Source organism: Rattus norvegicus, chromosome 20 (assembly GCF_021556685.1).
Source record: "Rattus norvegicus strain SHRSP/BbbUtx chromosome 20, alternate assembly SHRSP_T2T, whole genome shotgun sequence".
In the NCBI taxonomy this organism is placed as follows: domain Eukaryota; kingdom Metazoa; phylum Chordata; class Mammalia; order Rodentia; family Muridae; genus Rattus; species Rattus norvegicus.
Genome location: NC_141553.1, coordinates 3,831,165 through 3,853,115, shown reverse-complemented (window position 1 = coordinate 3,853,115; position 21,951 = coordinate 3,831,165). Strand labels below are relative to the sequence as shown.

General features: G+C 47.5%; 1 protein-coding gene and 1 long non-coding RNA gene across 13 annotated transcripts in view; one reads left to right on the top strand and one right to left on the bottom strand.

Annotated features, from left to right (window-relative positions):
* Nucleotides 1-21,951, bottom strand: part of LOC147998489 (uncharacterized) — an 84,916-nt gene that overhangs the window by 39,428 nt on the left and 23,537 nt on the right. The gene's annotated exons all lie outside the window — the stretch shown is intronic.
* Nucleotides 1-21,951, top strand: part of LOC147998490 (RT1 class I histocompatibility antigen, AA alpha chain-like) — a 23,019-nt gene extending 1,068 nt beyond the window's left edge. The window contains exons 1-8 of one of the 10 annotated variants that reach the window (XM_087598553.1): nt 16,601-16,882; nt 17,528-18,406; nt 18,506-18,666; nt 19,260-19,502; nt 20,410-20,685; nt 20,813-20,977; nt 21,345-21,401; nt 21,534-21,951. In XM_087598553.1, coding sequence (XP_087454679.1) covers nt 19,439-19,502; nt 20,410-20,685; nt 20,813-20,977; nt 21,345-21,401; nt 21,534-21,538 — 567 coding nt within the window. In that variant the 5' untranslated portion in view covers nt 16,601-16,882; nt 17,528-18,406; nt 18,506-18,666; nt 19,260-19,438 and the 3' untranslated portion in view covers nt 21,539-21,951. Of the gene's footprint in view, nt 1-6; nt 283-1,351; nt 1,628-1,754; nt 1,896-2,071; nt 2,110-2,297; nt 2,465-2,486; nt 3,252-16,600; nt 16,883-17,527; nt 19,503-20,409; nt 20,686-20,812; nt 20,978-21,124; nt 21,158-21,344; nt 21,402-21,506 lie in introns of those variants that run through there. The other 9 variants (XM_087598554.1, XM_087598552.1, XM_087598551.1 and 6 more) reach the window with 9 other exon arrangements.

Genomic DNA, 21,951 nt, shown 5'->3' with positions numbered 1-21,951 from the left:
CCGCAGGCTCACACACCTTCCAGAAGATGTATGGCTGTGACATGGGGTCGGACGGGAGCCTCCTCCGCGGGTATGTGCAGTTCGCCTACGATGGCCGCGATTACATCGCTCTGAACGAAGACCTGAAAACGTGGATGGCAGCGGACACGGCGGCACAGATGACCCGGAGCAAGTGGGATCAGGCTGCTGAGGCAGAGAGAAAGAGGGCCTACCTGGAGGGCGAGTGTGTGGAGTCACTCCGCAGATACCTGGAGCTCGGGAAGGAGACGCTGCTGCGCTCAGGTGCGGGGGGCCGCGGGCTTCTCCTCCTCTGCCCTCGGGCTGGGGCTCAGTCCTGGGGAAGAAGAAACCCTCAGCTGGGTGATGCCCCTGTCTCAGAGGGGAGACAGTGTCCCTGGGTCTCCTGATCCCTCATCACAGTGACTGCACTGCCTCTCCCAGGGCCCAGCCTTCTCCCTGGAGAGTTCTGAGTCCCTCTCAGGAGGGAAGGAGAGAATTTCCCCACTTAACAGCAGGGGCTCCCTGTTGTCAGCCATGGCCTCTCCCAGGCCAGGTCCTCTGCCCACACCCACTCTCTGAGGACACTGACTCCTGTCCTGCTGAGTGTGTCAGCCCTTACACCTCAGGACCAGAAGTCTCCTTTACCTCATAGGAGACATGGACTCCACTACACTAGGCTGGTTCCCCCAGTTTCTAGAACTTTCCAAAGAATACATTCTCACAGATCCCTCCCTGATGTGGGGTTTGCTTCTCTTCCACACCCCATTTCTCTCTCTTCCTACAGTGGAGAATGGTCCCATGAGCCCTTGTGGGGTACTCTGGAGGAACATAAATTGTGGGGTTTCTTTTTTCTTTTTTCCTCGCTTTCCCCCCTCCCCCCCCCCAGCTGGGGACCGAACCCAGGGCCTTGTGCTTGCTAGGCAAGCACTCTACCACTGAGCTAAATCCCCAACCCTCTCACTTTTTCTTATTTCTTACTTTCTTTTTTCTTTCCTTTTTTTTTTGAAGGCATTATTTTGCTTCTAGTCAGTGTTTATCTGCTAATACATATTAAATAACTTATTTTCCATTCTTTCTTCAGTTCTGTGACTACCCTCTCATGCTATAGAATATCACATAAGGAAGGTCATGTTGACCCACTGGAATCATGTGGATTCCCTCTTAGCTTCTGAGTCCCTCAGGAAAGTGTGCAGTTCTCTACTGAGGGGACCAGCTCTCCCTGCAGCTCACTAGTCGATGACAGTTGAAGTGTCAGACTGACACAGTTCAGTGTCATCATTGACTTAACTGTGTCCTGTGTAGATTTCAGTTTGTCTTGTTAACTGTGTGATTTCTTAAATCTTCCACACAGATCCCCCAAAGGCACATGTGACCCTTCACCCCAGACATGAAGGTGATGTGACCCTGAGGTGCTGGGCCCTGGGCTTCTACCCTGCTGACATCACCCTGACCTGGCAGTTGAATGGGGAGGACCTGACCCAGGACATGGAGCTTGTGGAGACCAGGCCTGCAGGGGATGGAACCTTCCAGAAGTGGGCATCTGTGGTGGTGCCTTCTGGGAAGGAGCAGAATTACACATGCCGTGTGGAGCATGAGGGGTTGCCTGAGCCTCTCACCTTGAGATGGGGTAAGGAGTGTGTGGGTGCAGAGCTGGGCTCAGGGAAAGCTGGAGCCTTCTGCAGACCCTGAGCTGGTCAGGGCTGAGAGCTGGGGTCATGACTCCCACCTTCATTTCCTGTACCTGTCCTTCCCAGAGTCTCCTCCATCCACTGACTCCAACATGGAAACCAATGTCATTTATGTTGTTGTTGGAGCCATCTCTGCTGTGGCCATCATTGCAGCTGTGATCATTGGAGCTCTGGTGTGTGTTGTGAGGAAGAGATGGATAAAAACAGGTAGGAAAGGGCAGGGTCTGTTTCCCCTCACCTTCTTTAGGAGAGTGCTCTGCTCTTTAGTGGGAAACACGGTCACACCCCTCATTGCTACTGTCTCCAACTGGGTCCTCTGTCAGTTCTGGAAACTTCCTCCTGTCAAGACCTTCCTTGAACTCTCACAGCTTTTCTTCTCACAGGTGGGAAAGGAGGAGACTACGCCCCTGCTCCAGGTTAGTGTGGGGGCAGGAGTGTCCCTGAGGTTATTGGAGTGAAGCTGGAGATGTTGGGAGCTCTGGGAATCTATAGTAGCTCCTCCAGAGAAATCTTCTGGGGGCCTCAGTTGTACCGTGATATGAATACATACATACGCATATACATACACATATACACATATACACATACATATGTTTTCTTTTACCCTAGGTAGTACCCTGGGCAGTGACAGCTCCCAGAGGTCTGATGTGCCTTTCTATTGTAAAGGTAACTCTGGGTCTGACTGGGGAGGGGCAATGTGGACATGATTGGGTTTCAGGGACTCCCAGAATCCCCTGTGAGTGGAGGGTTGTTGGGCTGTTGTCTTCACAGTGATGGTTTGTGACTCTCGTTCTCTAGCATGAAGACAGCTGCCTGGAGTGGACTGAGTGACAGACGATGTGTTCAGGTCTCTCCTGTGACATCCAGAGCCCTCAGTTCTCTTTAGACACCAGTGTCTGATGTTTCCTGTTATTCAATGTCTTCTGTGTGAAGAACTGTGGAGCCCAGCCTGCCCTGCCCTTCAGGACCCTGTCCCTGTGCTGCCTGCTTTCCCCTCCACAGCCAACCTTGCTGGTCCAGCCTTGGTGTGGGGGTTGGGGACATCTGCATCCTGTGAGTCTGTGCTACCCTGAGCTGCAGCCCCTCACTCCACACTAAAAATAGGAACCTGAATGTGAACTTGATTGTTCACATCCTTGACCCAAGTGTTGATTGCTTTTTTGTTGGGAGCGATGCCCTTGAAGCCCTCCACTATTGATGTTATTATTATGGTTAGAATTAAGTATGACTGGGTTCATAGAAACTCCCCAGCCAGCTGCAGGAGACTAATACAAATCTGGTGATCAAAATGAATAATAATATGATAAGGCTGTGACCTTGTTGAGAAATATATCTGACGTTAAGATACCCAATGTGATGACCTGTAACCTTTCTGAAAAACCAACATCCTACTGACTAATAATATGACAAACCTGTGACCTGTCTAACATCCTGTCAACATCAGCCTATTCCCTGACCACACGAATATTGTGTAAATGTTTCTTACTTCCCCCCTCCCTCTGTTACCCACGTTATGGTATAAATTCAGCCTTGGGGAAAAATAAAATTGTCGCCTTGATCAGACTCTTGTCCTGGCATCCTTCTTCGTGTCTCTTGTCCCTCATTCTCTTCCAGATACACCCAGCACCCTCCTTAACTGTCCTGCAGGACGTGACACTTTTGAAATTTCTAGATGGAATATTTAGAGGTTTTTTTTGTTTTGGTGTTTTGTTTTTGAAAAAAAATAAATGGCAGATGGAGAAGCTTCCAGAGTCTGTGTCACTAAGCTGTGTGTATCTGGTGGGACAGGGTGAGGATGTGGGAGCTGAGTGTGGACAGGGCTGTGCACAGGTGTGCTCAGTCAGTTCTTGTCTTTGATGGGCTCAGGCCTCAGCTCTGTCACCTCCAGGCTGTGCCCTCTCCATCACTGTGAAGACATGGGGAGAGTCTGTGATCACAAGGACACAGGGAAGGACAGAGCCTTGTCCTGTCCCCAGGATTATGAGCCCCCAGGGCTGAAGATCAGAGACTCAAGTGGGGTCCTCTAAAGTGCAAGGTGCATAAGACGAGTCACTACATTTCCTCCCACCCACTTCATTTAGCTGCTAATGATGAGTTCGGGAAGCTGCCCTGGGCTCTCCCTGTAGCCATGCTGCTGTGGTGATTTCTGCTTCTCTCCAGTGTCAGGGAACTGAGGTGTAGGATGTGCTTTTTTGTGAACTCTCAGGAGCACATACCCAGCTGAGATAATTGGCTTAGACTTTTCAAAACCTACTTTCAGTATTGGGATTCTTAAATATGTAATCTCCCTTCTCATCCAAACCCCACCAAAGGACATGGAAAAGAAGTGTTATGAGGATACTGGAGAGGTGGGCTTGTTTAGAAATGGTTCTCTGGGGCAAATTAATCTGCAGCTCAGTTCACAAGAATCAGCAATGGCTGGTCAGTTCAGAAGAAGCTGGGAGGCTGAGCTGTTTGCTGTGTAGTAGTTCCTGAGGTCAACTCCAATCTCTAATTGACAGTACAGCAGCCGTCCAGGTCCGTAGTGTCAGGATGGCAGACACAATCATCAGCGGTGGCACAAGGCAGCAGAAACTGCCAGGCCTCCACCAAATCGGCATGAGTCAGCAGGACTGAGCAGGACCAGCAGGGAAGCCAGGAGAAGTTCTCTGCTGTGACTCCATCCACAAAGCAGAGCTCTGGGAAGGTGAAGACGAGACCAAGGAAGCGCTGCAAAGCCAGCTGTGCAAGCCGCCCCCACTGTCTACTGTGTCCTCTTCATTCTCCCTCCAAACAGCACGTATCCTCCATGAGTCTTGCCTCAGTGAAATTCCACTTAAGTCTGTATCAGCTGACATATCCCGAAACTTCCACTCTGCCCACCAGCCCACTGCAGAGGCAGCGAGAAGCCACCAGCAAATCACCAGAAGTTTTTGGTGCATTTCTCTCTATGGAATCAGGAGAAACGGTGACCCATAAACAATGGTAAGACTCAGCCATAGCATGCAGCCTCGTCTGCTGTCTGTTGGGTTTTAATTACATTCCTTCCAAACATCACGTGACCCATCACATGTCCTGTCATGTGTCCTGTCACGTGTCTGCCTTATCATGACATCTTTTTACCTGTGTCTGCTTCAGCAAAGCATCATCTGACTCAACTGACTTTCCAAAGAAACCAGAAGTTTCCACTTAGCGCACGGCGATGCTTCTCTCTCCTGTAACCTGGGCACCGCCCCCTGAAACTCTTATACTCCTGGACTGTCTTACCTTTTCCATCTGGTGTTCTGGAGTTAACTCCCTGAAGTCTCTTAATCTCCACCCCCAGCTCTGTGCACCTGGGTCTTGCAGCTGATGCACCTGTGGTTGCTCTGCCTTTGGGTGGCTCTGTATGGCAAGAGAGCAAAGTCCCCCTCAGAGGCCTGTGACCATTTAAATCATCTCATATTCATAGCACTAAAAACACGGGAGGCAGAAGCTGAGGTAACACCTGACAGCTCAGCAAGGAAACTTTTTTTTCTTTTTCATTTCTTTTTTTTTTTTTTAAGATTTATTTATTTCATTTACATGGGTGCACTGTCGCTGTCTTCAGACACACCAGAAGAGGGCATCAGACCTCATTACAGATGTCTGTGAGCCACCATGTGGTTGCTGGGACTTGAACTCAGGACCTCTGGAAGAGCAGTCAGTGTTCTAACCGCTGAACCATCTCTCCAGCCCAAAACTTTATTTTCTTAACTACATGCGAGATATCTATTTAACAAGCCTGATGCTACAACTAAACTCCAGCTCTTCAGAAATCTCTGTCTGTCTGTCATTCTTCTGAGCTGCTCTACCCTTCTCTTGGGCTCCTCCAAGTGCAAGAGACCAAGAATACAGGGCTTGTCTTATTCTAAGGACCACAGTAGCTAATACAGACAGTGACACCCAAGCTCTCGGTGCAAATATGGGGTCTTGCAGATGTGGTGCCAGGGAAATGTTAGAGATCCCCAAATCCAGACAGGAGCTGATCTCGATTTGAGGTAATCACAGTAGGGCCTTTTCCTTTGAACCAGCTCAGGCCAGCGCACTGTGTCCTGCAGGACAGTTTTGTTGATGAGGAGCCCCGAATATCTACTGGGGCTCACTGTATCCCCAATAAGTAAGCAGTAAGTGTGGGGGAGTGTGCAAGCATCTAATTGGAAGTTACTACGGCCTTTGACATCATTGGCTGGTGCTGGGAATCGTATCATAAACTTAACTTCTGCTTCCCTCTGCATTGGTGGTCGTTGGACAGGGGATGGGCTTGTAACCAGGGGTGCAGGTTTGTCCGGGTGTAACCTGGAGACACAGGTCCTGATGGGGGTTGCCTAGGGACTGGGGCTAGGCTCAAGTTTTGTTGGGACGTAACTTGGAAACTAACGCTAGGCACCAACCTGTTAGTTTGCCTGAGTTCAAGTTCTCTAAAATGGAGTCTGGATTGAGGCTTTGACCTCTCACAGGCATAGCGGGCTGACATTGCCACAGGTGGGGCCTGGGCCGGAAGGCTTGGTTCTCCAGAGTCACCCAAGGCAATGCTGGTACCTATCTGGCCAGTAAATGCTTTTTCTAATGTCATGGTGGACATCTCTTGTATGAGTCAAGTCCAGGAAGGAAGGAACTTTCCAAAGGAAACCTTCGATCCCAATGATTTCCAAGGGGACCATCGAGAGGGCTCAGAGTGTAAAGGTGCTTGCCACCAAGCTCTGCTCCCTGAGTTTGATCCAGGGAAGCCACATGGTGAACGGAGAGACCTGAGTCCTCTACGTTATCCCCTGAGCCTCGCGTGGGCATCATGACACGCACAGCCCTACACATAACAATTAAATCAGTGCAATAAGAAGGATCCATAATGGTTTCGTGTAGGTTGATGTCCTTATGCAGGTGAAGGCAGACACAAGATCAAAGGAGGCCTGTCATTGGGCAAGAAGAAAGGGAGGTGGGAATGGGTTTTAGAAGGAGAGGGGGGAGCAGAAAGGGAGAAGCAACATGGAGGCAGACTTAAATGATCCTCACCACGCATCTCTATGTAGACACAGGTTGTTATGAATATTTCTTTAGGGATGGATTTCTATAGGCAGATTTATCTTGTCTACGTGGGTGGTTTGTATCCTTATCAATTGGATGTGAGTTAATTGTGTGGATGCATTGCACGCTGAGTATTTAACACATAAACCTGGGTGTTGGGTTGCAGTCTGTTGAGTCATGATCTCACTGGGTTGTTGGGAGAGTGAGCAGAGTCCCTGACAGGAAGCTGTGCTAGGCTATGGAATGCTTGGGGCTAGCGTGGCGTGGGGCCACCCTAGCACAGACCGGGGAATGGGATGTGTGTGTCAGTCGTGGTAACAACCCGCCAAGGGGACAGTGTGTGAAAGCGGCTGACACAGAAACAGCTAGAGCTCGCGAATCTGCATGGAGTGGGAACTTGCTGGCACCGGTCGTGAGCTGTATTAATTATACCACAACTGTTTCCTGTTGAAGGACACAGAAACACACGTGTATAAGTTGTGTCCAAGTTGCCTCCACACTTTCCAGTGGGGAATTTTCCTGTGTCCAAAACCCACGTTGTGATGAGAAGGTGACAAAAGGATTAAAGGGCAAACTGTGCAAGGACAAACACGGGCATTTTCAACTATTTTATGTGCTATGTGTTTACACTATTGATGTGTGGTGTGTGTGTGTGTGTGTGTGTGTGTGTGTGTGTGCGCGCGTGGTGCGCAAATCAGGGCAATCCCCAGTGGTGGTGTGTGTTGGGGAGTGGAGGGAGTCAGAAGACAGCCTTGGGGAGCCAGCTCTCTTTCCATGTGGGTTCTGGGGGACTGAACTCAGGTGGTCGGACTTGGTGGCAAGCACTGTTACATGAGTCACCTCACCATCCCGGCCTGGGTGCCCCTGCCCTGTTTTTGGAGGTGTCGAGGAATTGAACCTGGGACCTGCGGTGTACAAGATGGGCACTCTAGTCACTGAACCACATTCCCAATGTTTGAAACAGAGTCAGCAGACAAGGGTTTTCTGTTATTTCAAAGGCCCTTATTAAAGTTTTGGGCTAAACACGGAATTAGAGCCTACCTATTAACAACAGACATGGGTGGAGAACAAGAAACCCTTTGGTGGGCTGGAGAGATGGCTCAGTGGTTAGAGCACTGACTGCTCTTCCAGAGGTCCTGAGTTCAATTCCCAGCAACCACATGGTGGCTCATAACCATCTGTAATGCGATCTGAGGCCTTTTTCTGTGTGTCTGAAGACAGCTACAGTGTACTCATATAGAATAAATAAATAAATCTTTAAAAAAGAAAAAAGAAAGAAAGAAACACTTTGTCAGCACAGCCAACTTATCTGAGGACCTAATCTAGGAGAACCAGGTCTGAAGTGGAAATTTCTGGTTTCTTTGGAGACTCGGTTGTGTCCTTTGATGTTTTTTCTGGAAACTGTCTCATGAGAGGATGTTTTTGCTGAAGCAGACACGTGGTGTTTTTCTGGAAGCTGCCTGGAAGAGGGGCATGGGGTGTCTTGTTAGAGGTTGAGAGATGTCCTCTAGAGAACTCATGGTGTTGGGAAAGGGTCTAGATATAACCCAACAGACCGCGGACAACACTGTGTGGCTTTGGTTCCCCTTGCCACTCTTTGTGGGTCGTCGTTGGACTTTGCTGAAGCCGCTCTTCACTGATGATGCTGATGCCTTCTTCCCCGATCGTTTGTCATGACTTTGTAGAGAGAAACAAACCAAAGAACTTCTGTTGGTGTCCCAGCAGCTTCCTCCTGCTTCTGCAGACTCAGGCCGATGGGTAGAGCCTCAAAGTTACTTCTGGATTGAACTGCCAATGCTGACCCGTGTGAGCTCAGTGCTGGTATCCTGACGACGCAGATTGGATTCACCCCCAAGAACTATTTCAGGACAGGTGCCCATCTGTTAACCTTTCCTCTCTACTACCTCTGGTGGGTGGTGGGCTAGAGGAGAGGTTACGACATTTAAGTAAGCTTATTAAAAGTAGGTTTTGAAAAATCTAAGCCCACACAGGGCATCTGGAAGGATCCATGTGTGAGTTATGTTACCAAACCTTGCTTGGTGCTGGAGGACATCAGACTGAACACTGTGGGGACAGATTGGGAAGCTCCTTCTCTTGGACTCTGTGACCCTGAGGAACCCAGGGCTTCTCCTGTACAGACCGTCTCTGCAGGGGAGTTGGGTGGCTGATACCTGAGTGCGGCCCTGTGCTGCAGAGAAAAGAATCACAGAGCCAAGGCATAAAAATATGCTGAGTAAATTATGGAGCTGGAGAGGTTGTTCAGAGGTGAAGAATGCTTACTGCTGTTCCACAGGACCTGGGTTCAGTTCCCAGCTCTCACCCACTTGTAACTCCAGCCTCAGAGGGGATAGGGCGCCCTCTGCTGGCCGCCTGGGGTGCTCCATGCACGTGGCATAACAGACACAGATGGAGGCAAAATAACCTTATAGAAATATATTTTTTAAAAGAACGAAAAAGAAAAGGAGAGAAATAAGATTTCGTTAAAGAAAGAGGTCCTTGAACAATATTGAGGGACATTACCTCATGGAGGAACACCTACCAACCCTACTGCAGGGCTCTAGGGTTCCCTGCACCAGATTTATACACTGGTCCTGGAATTTCAGCAATGGAAGGGAAAAATCGACACGACTCCCCCTACAGAGTGGCCCGTGATGTTACTGGTCTATGCAGCCTGTGTGTTCGCCCAATTATGCTGTTTGTGTTGTTATGTCTTGTAGCTCAGGGTGACCTTGAATTCTCTGTTTAAGATTTATTTATTATGTACACGTTTTGTCTGCATACATGCCTGCCCGCCACAAGAGGGCGCCAGATTCCTGAGCATTCAACTCAGGACCTGTGGAAGAGCAATTAGCGCTCTCAACCTCTGAGTCATCTCTCCAGTCCGGAACTTGAATTCTGGATCCACCTGCCTCACCTCAGCATGCCAAGTGTCAGGTGTGTGTGTGTGGTGTGTGTGTGTGTGTGCGTGTGTGTGTGTGTGTGTGTGTGTGTGTGTGTGTGTGTGGTGTGTGTGTGTTTGTGTGTGGTGTGTGTGTGTGTGTATGTGTGGTGTGTGTGTGTGTTTGTGTGTGGTGTGTGTGTGTGTGTGTGTGTGTGTGTGTGTGTGTGTGTGTCAGGGGAGGAACCAGAGGTGCAATCTGTGTTTCAGCCCGAAGATCATAAGGATCAGTGAAAGCCACAAAACAGAGGATTTGGGGCTGAAGGGGAAATTCCTGGCTGCTTCAGTATGAAGAGCCTTCCCCAGCTTTCAAAGCTCACAGCCACTTAGGTGATCCAGACCTGGACAGGCTCTTACTCTTGTGTTCTGCTGCCGCCTGGCGGCCTAGCGCGGCATCGCAGCTCCCAAAGGTCCTGGGGATGGACTGGGCTGTGGCAAAAGACCCTCCAGACTGCAGGAACTGCTTGCCAGTCTGCGGCTTCCAATGTCCCCGAAGCTGTCCGGGTCACACTGAACAAGGGCCACAGTAAGGAACCGGATATCCCTGCACAGTCCCCGTATCAGAGCGTTAGTTTCTCTTTCTTTTGTTGTTGCTGTGGCCCTGCATACCTGCTGAGTTTGATGGGACCCACCCCATGAAAGGGTTCCAGGATTCTTTAGGATTAAATGCCTTCAATCCCAGTCCTCATGAGGGCGGATCTCTGCATTGTTCCACCACATAGCAAGTTCCAGAACACCCAGGGCTATGAGGTGAACCCAGGAGCCTGGGAGCCCCAGAACTGGCACATTGAGGGGGTGGTGGGGGAGGTGGGAAAGTTGTGACAAGTGAGAAAGCAGCATGGATTCCCAGGGCTAGGTCTCAGTGAGCTTAGGGTCCCCCAGCCCAGTATAGCCAAGGCCCTGGGGTGTCTGGGGTAAAGGAAAGAACCTCAAATTACCCTTTCTTTCCCTGACAGCTTCTTTCACCTGACATTTTCCCCCCATGCTGTAGAATGGACATGGGGACTGCTTCCTGCCACTCACCTATGTCCCAGATCTTTACTTTCAGGATGGGGTCCAGGCTGGCCTTGGGCTTACTCTGTAACTGAAGCAGCCTTTCCCACAGTGCCTCCGGCTCCCAATTAACCAGGACTGCAGGTCTACAAACCAGCCTGGCTTTTGTTTAAGACTTGGTCAAGGTTCCAGGTGATGGTGGTTAACACCTTTAGTCCTAGCCCTTGAGAGGCAGAGGCAGGAGGATCTCTGAGTTTGAGGCCAGCCTGGTCTACAGAGTGAGTTCCAGGACACCTGGGGCTACACAGAGAAACCCTGTCCCCAAAATCAAACAACTTGGTCAAGGATGTTCCTTCACTCTAGAACCTGTGGGTCATGACCCCTTTGGGGGCCAAAGTACCCTTTCACAGGGGCTGCTTAATACTATCAGAAAACACAGATGTTTCTATTACTATTCTTAACAGTGGCAAAGTTATAGTTATGAAGTAACAATGAAAATAATTCTATGGGCTGGAGAGATGGCTCAGCGGTTAAGAGCACCCGACTACTCTTCCAGAAGTCCTGAGTTCAATTCCCAGCAATCACATGGTGGCTCACAACCATCTGTAAAGAGATCCGATGCCCTCTTCTGGTGTGTCTGTAGACAGCTACAGTGTACTTATATATAGTAAATGAATAAATCTTTTAAAAAAAGAAAATAACTTTATGGTGGGGGTTACCATGAAGAACTGTATTAAATGGTCTCAGGAAGATTGAGAATCACTGCTCTGGAAACTCCATACAGAGGTGGGGCAGAGGGCAGTGGGAAGGGTCTGGGTCACATGGACATGACAAGGTCTGTTTTGGGACTAGGTCCACCCCTGCCTCGACACATGGGTGCAGGTATTACAGGCCCTCCACTCTCAAAGGAGCTGTGACAGCCACTTAGAGGACAACACAGACAATCTCAGAGTCTGTGTGGATCTTTCCCATGGTAGCCCTCAAGACAGTGCACAAAGCTATCACCTTCCCAGGCCTGTGGCTTGTGCCACCCTCCTGGAGAGGTACAAACAGTCCTCACCTGAGCAACTATGCCACCCCTGGGCCAGAAGCACCAACAGTCCCCACCCTCAATTATTTTCCATTCCCTCTTCTGTTCTATGACCAGCCATCTCATGCTATAGAACATCACATGAGGACGGCCATGTTGATCCACTGGCTCATGTGGATTCCCTCTTAGCTTCCGAGTCCCTCAGGAAAATGTGCAGTTCTGTGATGAGAAAATGTACAGTCCCTGCTGCTCTTAGTCAGAGGCACTGGTGAGCACTCCTTTAGGAAAGGCTGCATCCCCACACTCGTAGGACAACTAAGGGCTCTGCCTGGGAAAATGCAGTCCTGGAGGACCACTCTGTAAGGAATGTTTGGGAAGAGGACTGACAGCTGAGCTCACCCAGCAAATTCCACAGGAGCTTTGTATGCACAGGGTTCACAGGACAAAGACCTTTTGCACAAATGTTTGCCTGCTCCAACAGGGACCCATGCATCAAGGGACCAGGATAACTTAGGGTCTCATATTCTGTTTCCAGGGCACCCCGGTGTCCACTCCTGCCCCAGAGAAGGCTGAAAAGTGCTCAGACTCTGTCACAGGAGTCCTGACACCTGCTACCATCACTGCTTTCCCAGGATGAGGTCACTGAAGAAGCAAAGCACTTCCTTCTGTATACCATGAGATGGGGCGTCAGACATGTGGTCCCCTCCACACCATCCACTTCAGTCTGCACTGATGGTGGAGATGTTGAGGCTTAAATCTTGAACATTCTAAGGTGCTTTGCATAAGAATGGCCCCTTTAGGCTCAGATATTTGAAGACAGTCACCAGGGAATGGGGCACTATGAAAGGATTAGGAGAATTAGAAGGTGCGACCTTGGTGCAGGAAGTGTGTCATTGGGAGCAGGCTTTGAGGTTTCAGAAGCCCCTGCCAAGCCCAGTGTTGCTCTGTCTGTTGCCTGCAGATGAGGATGAGCTCTTAGCTACTGCTCCAGCCCCATGCCTGCCTGCTGCCATGCTCCACACCATGGTGAGAACAGACTAAGCCACTGACACCATAAGCAAGACCCAATTAAAGGCTTTCTCTTTAAGAACAGCCTTGGTAATGGTGACCCTGCACAGCACTAGAACAGTGTCTAAGACACGTCTTATCATTTCCCAGTCTCTGTCATCTATGTCACCATCCATCCAGCAGTCACCTCGCCTAGAAGCCAGATGGACACTAATGCTCATTATGACCAGATCCAAGGCACCATCGCTGTCCCTCTGCTCATGTCATTCCTGAGACTGCTAAACATAACCAAGTCCCACAGTGTAGAGAGCTTGGCAGAGACAGCTTCACTACTGAAAAGACAAAAGACAGGAATAACACAGGAATAATAGGAAATGGGTAAATTATTCAGTCTATTCTTACATACAACTTTGTGTATTGATACAAAATTATTGTATATTTTTACAAAATTATATTAGCTTTGTGTATTGAAACAAAATTGATGTTTATTCGATTACATTAGTATAAATCTTTGCGTATGGATTCAAATTAAGGTTACAGCTGGTTACATTGGTATTGATCCTTCGATATTGATACAAAAGTAACGTTACATTTTGGTAACAACAGAATAACTTATAACTATGTATCAACCACATGACATTAAGATACCTATGAATTTCTTAGCAAGGCAATGGGAAGGACTAGTCCTTTTGAAAGCGCCTATTACAAACTAAGAAAATGTGTAAAATGCTAGTTCATAGTTAATCAAACTTTTGTTTGTTTGGTTTTGTTAGGTACTAGTCTTCAAAAAACCACAGACATCTACTGAATATAACATTTAAAGATGTGTTATTAATTTAAGACTGATTTTTTTTTTTTACAATGAGATGTGTCTGCTCCTGGCAGCACCGCCATACTACTTCAAGGAAGACGCTGAGCATTGAAGAACCTCCTTACAGAGTTTGCTTCACATGTGGCTGCCACTGGGCAAGAAACTGCCCTTCCTTCAACTGCTGACAGAATACTGTCCAGCCTGGACCAAGAAAGCACAGGAAGGCAAATGCTGAACTCTGTCAAGACTAGGTAGAGAAGAAGTCCCTCATGGTTCACAGAACAATCTGTCAGATGCTCTGGGCCAGTGGCCTGAAGACATGGATGCTCCAAACTTCCAGAAACCCTGGGTGACTATCCAGGTAGCCAACAGTCTCTGTCCTTCCTATGGTTTCAGAAGCTGCTTGTTCTGCACTTCCTGTCTATTTTGATAACATTTATTCTTCTCAGGTCTCTGATGGGGTTGAAGACTAGATAGTTAAACTCTCACAGTTAAACCTAAATTGTTTAGGATTTTAAAAATGTTTTAAGTTTTTTTTCATTTGTTTTAGATTTATTTTATTTATATGAGCACACTCTTCAGACTATCTTCAGACACACCAGAAGAGGGCATCAAATCCACATTACAGATGGTTGTGAGCCACCATGTGATTGCTGGGAATTGAACTCAGAAACCTCTAGAAGAGCAATCAGTTCTCTTAACCATCATCTCTTCAGCACTGTTTTAAGGTTTAAAAAGAGGAAGGTTCATAAGTGTAAATTTTGATAGAAAGTGATGTGTACAGACCTTTGGACTCACCGAGCTTGGATAGAGAGTGGAACACTTTCTCTGAGGTTGCCAAATTCAAATAAGTGGACTGGACATTGTGAGTGTGATTGTTACCGGACAGTATATAGTTTATTGATGTTGGAAAAACAGCAACTGTTCAGACAAAAAGGGGGGAATGTTGCAAGATACCTGATCACATTGTGTAGCCCAAGATCGTGAACTTGGAACAGGAAAATCCTGTCTCTGCTTGTGGAGTTGCACAGCCCTGAGAGACGCCTTTAAGCCAAGAGCGTTCTGTTCAGTGTGGACAGGTTGTTGTGGTGCGGCTCAGACTTACACACACCTTTTCTCCAACAGCTTTCTGTAAACGGTGTTAAATAAAATCAACCATAGGTCAAGAGGCAGAACATGCGATCAGAAGGCAGGGGTGGACATAGGAAAACACAGGAAGTAGAAAGGAGGGAGACTGAGGTGGAGGGAACTGAAGGTGTGGAGAAGGAGCTTTCACCTTGAGGCCTTGGTAGAGTAGGGAGGTCTTTCTTGGACTCGTTGAGCCAGCAGGTTTTCACCCCAAAATCTGGCCCCTTCATCTTCATTGGTAAAATGAAAACAATGAGCTTTTGTTTTTAAAAGCAACATACCACGAAAACATGTTTTAAGATAGAAACCATGTGTCTCTCCTCCATCTTGGCTGATGACCTCATCAAAATATAAGCTTCCACATGACTGGCAGCCATCTTTACTATGGTTAAAGAGTCCACGCCCTGTGAGTTCAGGATCATCTTCAGATGACCACTTGCCACAATAACGGTAAAACTTCTTTGTTCTAGTGAGCTTATGTATATCATTGTATCACTTTGTAGACTAAAGAAGTACCAATAAGCTCAAGGATTTCTGATTGGCATACATTTTTGTATGAAGATAACAATTTAAGGTTACATTTGTTACAACGTACTATATTTGTGACTGAACTCTGGTTTATAATATAGTGTATGTAATTATAAAAATTTAAGAATTTGAATGGCTATTTGGCTTATCAAAAGTTGATTTAAGGGGTTGGGGATTTAGCTCAGTGGTAGAGTGCTTGCCTAGGAAGCGCAAGGCCCTGGGTTCGGTCCCCAGCTCCTGAAAAAAAGAACCAAAAAAAAAAAAAAAAAAAGTTGGTTTTAGATGTGTGTCTAAACTCCTCCGCCTTTGTTAACTGCTGAGCACCAAGCTGCTATAAAGTGTAGATAAGCACAACACACGCTGGATGAATAAGGTAGGCATTTCATTCTAAAATTTTATGTTATATGAGCATTATATGCATTCATGTGATTGTGACAGACTCCTGGAACAATAGTTACAGACCATCGTGCCTTTGATGTGGTTGTTGTGATTTGAACTCAAGACCTGGGGAATAGCAGCCAGTGGTCTTCACTTGTGAGGCATTTCTCAACCAGTTATATTTGATAAACAAATAAGGTATACTGATTGATACGTTATACATTTCTAAGGTCTATTCAGCGTCATCGTGACATTTGTGTAGCTTTGTGTCCTTGTTCACTTTGTTGGCCTTTAGCTATTGGAAAAACTGAGTCATAGAAATACTGTGGTAACCTATAATGGTATGCTATAAAAGCAAGACACCAGTCTCTTATGGACCAAAGTTTATGGCATTTATGGTTTATTTGGATGATAAAGGAGCTTCACCTCAAATTACAAAGGCTTAAACTTAACAGAGACAAAGTTGCAAAATCTGAATCTTAGGAAAGTTACCCACACTTAACAATGCACATCAAAAACAGGAACACATAGGGTTGGGGATTTAGCTCAGCAGTAGAGCGCTTGTCTAGAGAGCGCAAGGCCCTGGGTTCGGTCCCCAGCTCCAAAAAAAAAAAAAAAAAAAAAAAAAAAAAAAAAAAAAAAAAAAAAAACAGGAATACAGTTTATTATGCTCCTGTTTATGTTTCCAAAGTTAAGCACAAAACAAGTTACTAGAAACTAGGGAAGTTTGTTCAGGTCAGATATCTTTACTATTACAGCCCTGAAAACTCTTCAGAGATCTGCTGAATATGGCATTCAAGATGTTGGAAAACTGATGCTGCCCTGGGTCCTCTGCCTGCACTGAAATCAAGACTCCCACAGTGGAACCTTCAGTGATTGTCAGGTAAGGGAGAAATCTGTCATTTTTTTACTTTTTTCTTCTTTTTTTTTCGGAGCTGGAGACCGAACTCAGGGACTTGTGCTTGCTAGGCAAGCGCTCTACTGCTGAGCTAAATCCCCAACCCCGAAGTCTGTCATTTTTAAGAGATTTGGAAGCTGCTTGGTCTGTACTTCCTGCTTACTCAGGTGAAATTCATGCTCTGCAGAGCTCTGATGGTGTTGACTAGGGAGAGTTTTGTCAGTTGAACTGCAATCAACAACACGGGCTTCAGGTGCTGCTCAGTTCTCTCCATGTGTAAACATCATAGGCCACTTTCCTAGAGTTGCTACTGTGTCCAGACACTGATCACATTGTTGCGAGATTCTAAGAAGAGATAAATCCACCCCACAGATTTCAATGTCACTTTTTACTATCCCTTTTTGTAAAGGAACTTGTTTTACAATGATTGCTCTCAGTAACCAACCACCTGCATCTTGTGGTGAGTAATTGGATAGAAAAAACTGTGAAGTTTAAGTAGGTTCTAAGGATATGAAAGCTTAAGTTGCAAGACTTTTAAAACTGTGCTTTGAGATCGGTGGATGGGACTTATAAGGGTCTGAAAAAGTGCTTTAACTGCAATTTATAAAGGTCTAAGGAGGTGTTTTAAGGTGTGCAAATGCAATTTGTAAAGGTCTAAGAAAGTGATTTAAGGTGTATGTAAAAACGAAAACGTTTCCTATTTCTTCCTTCTCTATGCTATTGTGATATTTAGACCTAGAAAGTTCAGAGTTTAAAATTCATCAATGGAGTTCAGATGAGTTATTGGTCTAAGTATGATAAATTGTGATTGCTATTACAGTCACAAGCTCAAGATTATGAATTTCCTATGGTATGCTATACTTCTAAGTACAGACTAAAAGTGCTTCTCACTGAGCTAAAAAATGCCTGTCCAATCTGTATACACCCAGTGTTCTGGAGAAAGGAAAGAGTTCTCACGATTTTTACGCCAAGTCATTTTGGGGTCCCATGCTTTTACTACAACTCAAAGGCGTGATACTGCTGCCTTTTCTACAATGTGTGTTCAGGACAGATTACACAGTGGTATGATAGCATGTCTAAAATTTATCTCTTTTGTAAACTTAAGAAAATCTTCTAAGCTTTGAAGAATCTACCTGAATCCACCTCCATGAGTCAAATGGATTCCAGATAAGTACTGTTGATAAACATTCTGCTTCATCTCCTGCCTATTCAGTTTATTCCCAAGGGTGGGGTTTCCTCCTCCTCTCTGAGATCTTGGGATGCCCCATCCCCAACTAATGAGCCTAAAAGTTTCAAAGTTTCACCTAAGGAACAAATTTCTTCTAATCTCCTCAACTTTACCTTCTGATCCTTATCTATACAGATGTGCTTCAGGGAAATGCTAGCTCCAGGTGTTTCCTCAAAGTCCGCATGCCACACAGCTTCAAAGCACCTGCCCCATGATGGTTCAGCCTAATGATGAGTCTGCATTCCTCAGCTGCAGATGGCCCTGCAGAGCCTGGACAGTGAGGGGACAGTCTGCTGTTTTTGAACCTACCCAGCTTCCCAGCTTTCTTGGGTCCTCAAAGATGTTGCCGTACCCCAGAGAGCAGGAGGCAGTCTAAAGAGTATGATGACCTTGTGAGGCCTAATGTGTCACCCCTTCCTATTTTCTCACTGTACATGGTGAATAAGAGGAAGGGATGTCTGTAACCAACAACCACCCACCTTCCAGAACCACCCTGCTCTAAGACCCTCAGTGCCAGAGGCCACATCATCACCAGCCACCAAATGTGACACATTTCCACTGTGGCCCCAAGTAGTGCACCTTTATCCTGCGCAGGTCTTTTTCTCTTCCACCCACTGCCCACCCCCAATAAATCTCTCACATGAAGCCTGTTCTGTGGTGTGACCTTTGCAACATCCCTTAGCCCTCTGATCCATGCAACAACTCTAAGAAGCCTCCCAGGGAACGATCAATATGGAAGGGCTCAGCCCACTGGAGGTAATCTTGGCTGGTGGTCGTGGATTGTACAAGAAAACAGGTTGAGCATGCCATGAGGAACAAGGTAGTTAGCAATGGTTCTCATGGTCTCTGCTTCAGCTCCTACCTCTAGAGTCCTGCCTCAAGATCCTGCCCCGAATCTCTTCAATGATGGACTGTGATGTGGAAGTCGAAACTGAAATAAATCCTTTCTTCCTCAAGTTGCTTTTGGTCATACATGGGGTCTTATCAAAGCAATGGAAACCCTCACTAAGGCAGAGGTGCACAAGGGCCTTTCTCTGCCCCCTGCGTTCACCACCTTCTCCTGCAGCACAACCCTGCTCTTTCCTTGCCTTGGAGCTTGTTGCTGTAAAATTATAAGAAATGCTGTCTCTTACCCTGCACTAGATCAGGCACCGTAGTGTCCCAACATACCTGGTAGATGTCTTCATCTCAGTTAGCAAAGCGTCTCACCCGCTCTGCTCCATCCAGTATCACACTGCTGATGGCTACTTTCTGAGCCTGGCAGCCTCTCTCTAAGAGCCAACTAGTTGCCAAGGCAGGTTGCCACCATGCCAGAAATACACACCCCAGCTTCATGGTGGGCTAGCGAGTCTAGCCACCACACACTCTCTTGAACTTAAATCGCCACATGAAAGAACACACAACACAATGACCTCTGATCCAATTGATAAGATAGAATCTGCTCATCTAGACATACAAAGCCCTGTACACATCCATCCCTTAAGAATAGTCATAACAACCTGGAAATGTGCAGAGAGAATCCTAACATCTGCCTCCATGTTCTCTCCACTGCCTCTCTCCTTCCTTGTTCCAGTCTCCTCCTCTCTAAAACTTTTCTCCTTCCTTCTAGTCTAATGACAGGCCTAGTTCTATCTTGTACCGCCTTCAACTGCGTAATGACATCGTGCTATAACAGCTCCTAGGGATCTGATTCCCTCTGACCTCCCATTGGGTAGTGCCATCTAGGGCTGGTTATAAAGTCCACCCAGCCCACAGGACACAGACGCGTCCAGGATCTCAGATGGAGCGATGGCACCGCGCATGCTGCTCTTGCTTGTGGCGGCCGCCCTGGCCCTGACCAAGACCCGCGCAGGTGAGTGCGGGGTCGGGAGGGAAATGGCCCCTGTCTCAGAGGGGAGACAGTGTCCCTGGGTCTCCTGATCCCTCATCACAGTGACTGCACTGCCTCTCCCAGGGCCCAGCCTTCTCCCTGGAGAGTTCTGAGTCCCTCTCAGGAGGGAAGGAGAGAATTTCCCCACTTAACAGCAGGGACTCCCTGCTGTCAGCCATGGCCTCTCCCAGGCTCCCATGTCCACTCTCTGAGGACACTGACTCCTGTCCTGCTGAGTGTGTCAGCCCTTACACCTCAGGACCAGAAGTCTCCTTTACCTCAGAGGAGACATGGACTCCACTACACTAGGCTGGTTCCCCCAGTTTCTAGAACTTTCCATAGAACACATTCTCACAGATCCCTCCCTGATGTGGGGTTTGCCTCTCTTCCACACCCCATTTCTCTCTCTTCCTACAGTGGAGAATGGTCCCATGAGCCCTTGTGGGGTACCCTGGAGGAATATAAATTGTGGGATTTCTTTTTCTTTTTTCTTTTTTTCTCACTTTTTCTTATTTCTCACTTTCTTTTTTCTTTCCTTTTTTTGAAGTCATTATTTTGCTTCTAGTCAGTTTTTCTCTTCAAACACATATTAAATCAATTATTTTCCATTCCCTCTTCTGTTCTATGACCACCCATCTCATGCTATAGAACATCTCATAAGGACGGCCCTGTTGACCCACTGGCTCATGTGGATTCCCTCTTAGCTTCTGAGTCCCTCAGGAAAGTGTGCAGTTCTGTGCTGAGGGGACCAGCTCTCCCTGCAGCTCACTAGTGAGATGACAGTTGAAGTGTCAGACACACAGTTCAGTGTCATCATTGATTTAACTGTGTCTTGTGTAGATTTCAGTTTGTCTTGTTAACTGTGTGATTTCTTAAATCTTCCACACAGATCCCCCAAAGACACATGTGACCCTTCACCCCAGACCTGAAGGTGATGTCACCCTGAGGTACTGGGCCCTGGGCTTCTACCCTGCTGACATCACCCTGACCTGGCAGTTGAATGGGAAGGACCTGACCCAGGACATGGAGCTTGTGGAGACCAGGCCTGCAGGGGATGGAACCTTCCAGAAGTGGGCATCTGTGGTGGTGCCTCTTGGGAAGGAGCAGAAGTACACATGCCTTGTGGAGCATGAGGGGCTGCCTGAGCCGCTTATCCAGATATGTGGTAAGGAGTATGTGGGTGCAGAGTTGGGCTCAGGAAAAGCTGGAGCCTTCTGCAGACCCTGAGCTGGTCAGGGCTGAGAGCTGGGGTCATGACCCCCACCTTCATTTCCTGTACCTGTTCTTCCCAGGGCCGCCTTCCTCCACCAACTCCAACATGGGAATCGATGTCATTTATGTTGTCCTTGGAGCTGTGGCTGTCTTTGTAGTTGTGGCCATCATTGGAGTTGTGGTAGCTCTTGTGAGGAAGAGGAGGAGAAACACAGGTAGGAAAGGGCAGGGTCTGTTTCCCCTCAGCTTCTTTTAGAAGAGCGCTCTACTCATTAATGGGAAGCACAGCCACACCCCTCATTGCTACTGTCTCCAACTGGGTCCTCTGTCAGTTCTGGAAACTTCCTCCTGTCAAGACCTTCCTTGAACTCTCACAGCTTTTCTTCTCACAGGTGGGGAAGGAGGAGACTATGCCCCTGCTCCAGGTTAGTGTTGGGGCAGGAGTGTCCCTGAGGGTATTGGAGTGAAGCTGGAGATGTGGGGAGCTCTGGGAATCCATAGTAGCTCCTCCAGAGAAATCTTCTGGGGGCCTCAGTTGTACCGTGATATGAATACATACATACCCATACACATATACACATATACACATACATATGTTTTCTTTTACCCTAGGTAGTACCCTGGGCAGTGACAGCTCCCAGAGGTCTGATGTGCCTTTCTATTGTAAAGGTAACTCTGGGTCTGACTGGGGAGGGGCAATGTGGACATGATTGGGTTTCAGGGACTCCCAGAATCCCCTGTGAGTGGAGGATTATTGGGCTGTTGTCTTCACAGTGATGGTTTGTGACTCTCGTTCTCTAGCATGAAGACAGCTGCCTGGAGTGGACTGAGTGACAGACGATGTGTTCAGGTCTCTCCTGTGACATCCAGAGCCCTCAGTTCTCTTTAGACACCAGTGTCTGAAGTTCCCTGTGATTCTATGGCTTCAGTGTGAAGAACTGTGGAGTCCAGCCTGCCCTGCACACCTGGACCCTGTCCCTGCACTGCCTGTGTTGCCTACCACATTCAACCTTGCTGGTCCAGCCTAGGGTTCAGGGGTGGGGACGTCTGCATCCTGTCCCCCTGTGCCACCCTGAGCTTCAGCCCCTCACTCCACACTGAGAATAAGAATCTGAATGTGAACTTGATTGTTCACATCCTTGACACAGTGTGGATGGCTTTTTAAATTACTGGATGGAATACTTAGGGGTTTTTGTTTTGGGGTTTTGCTTTGTTTCAT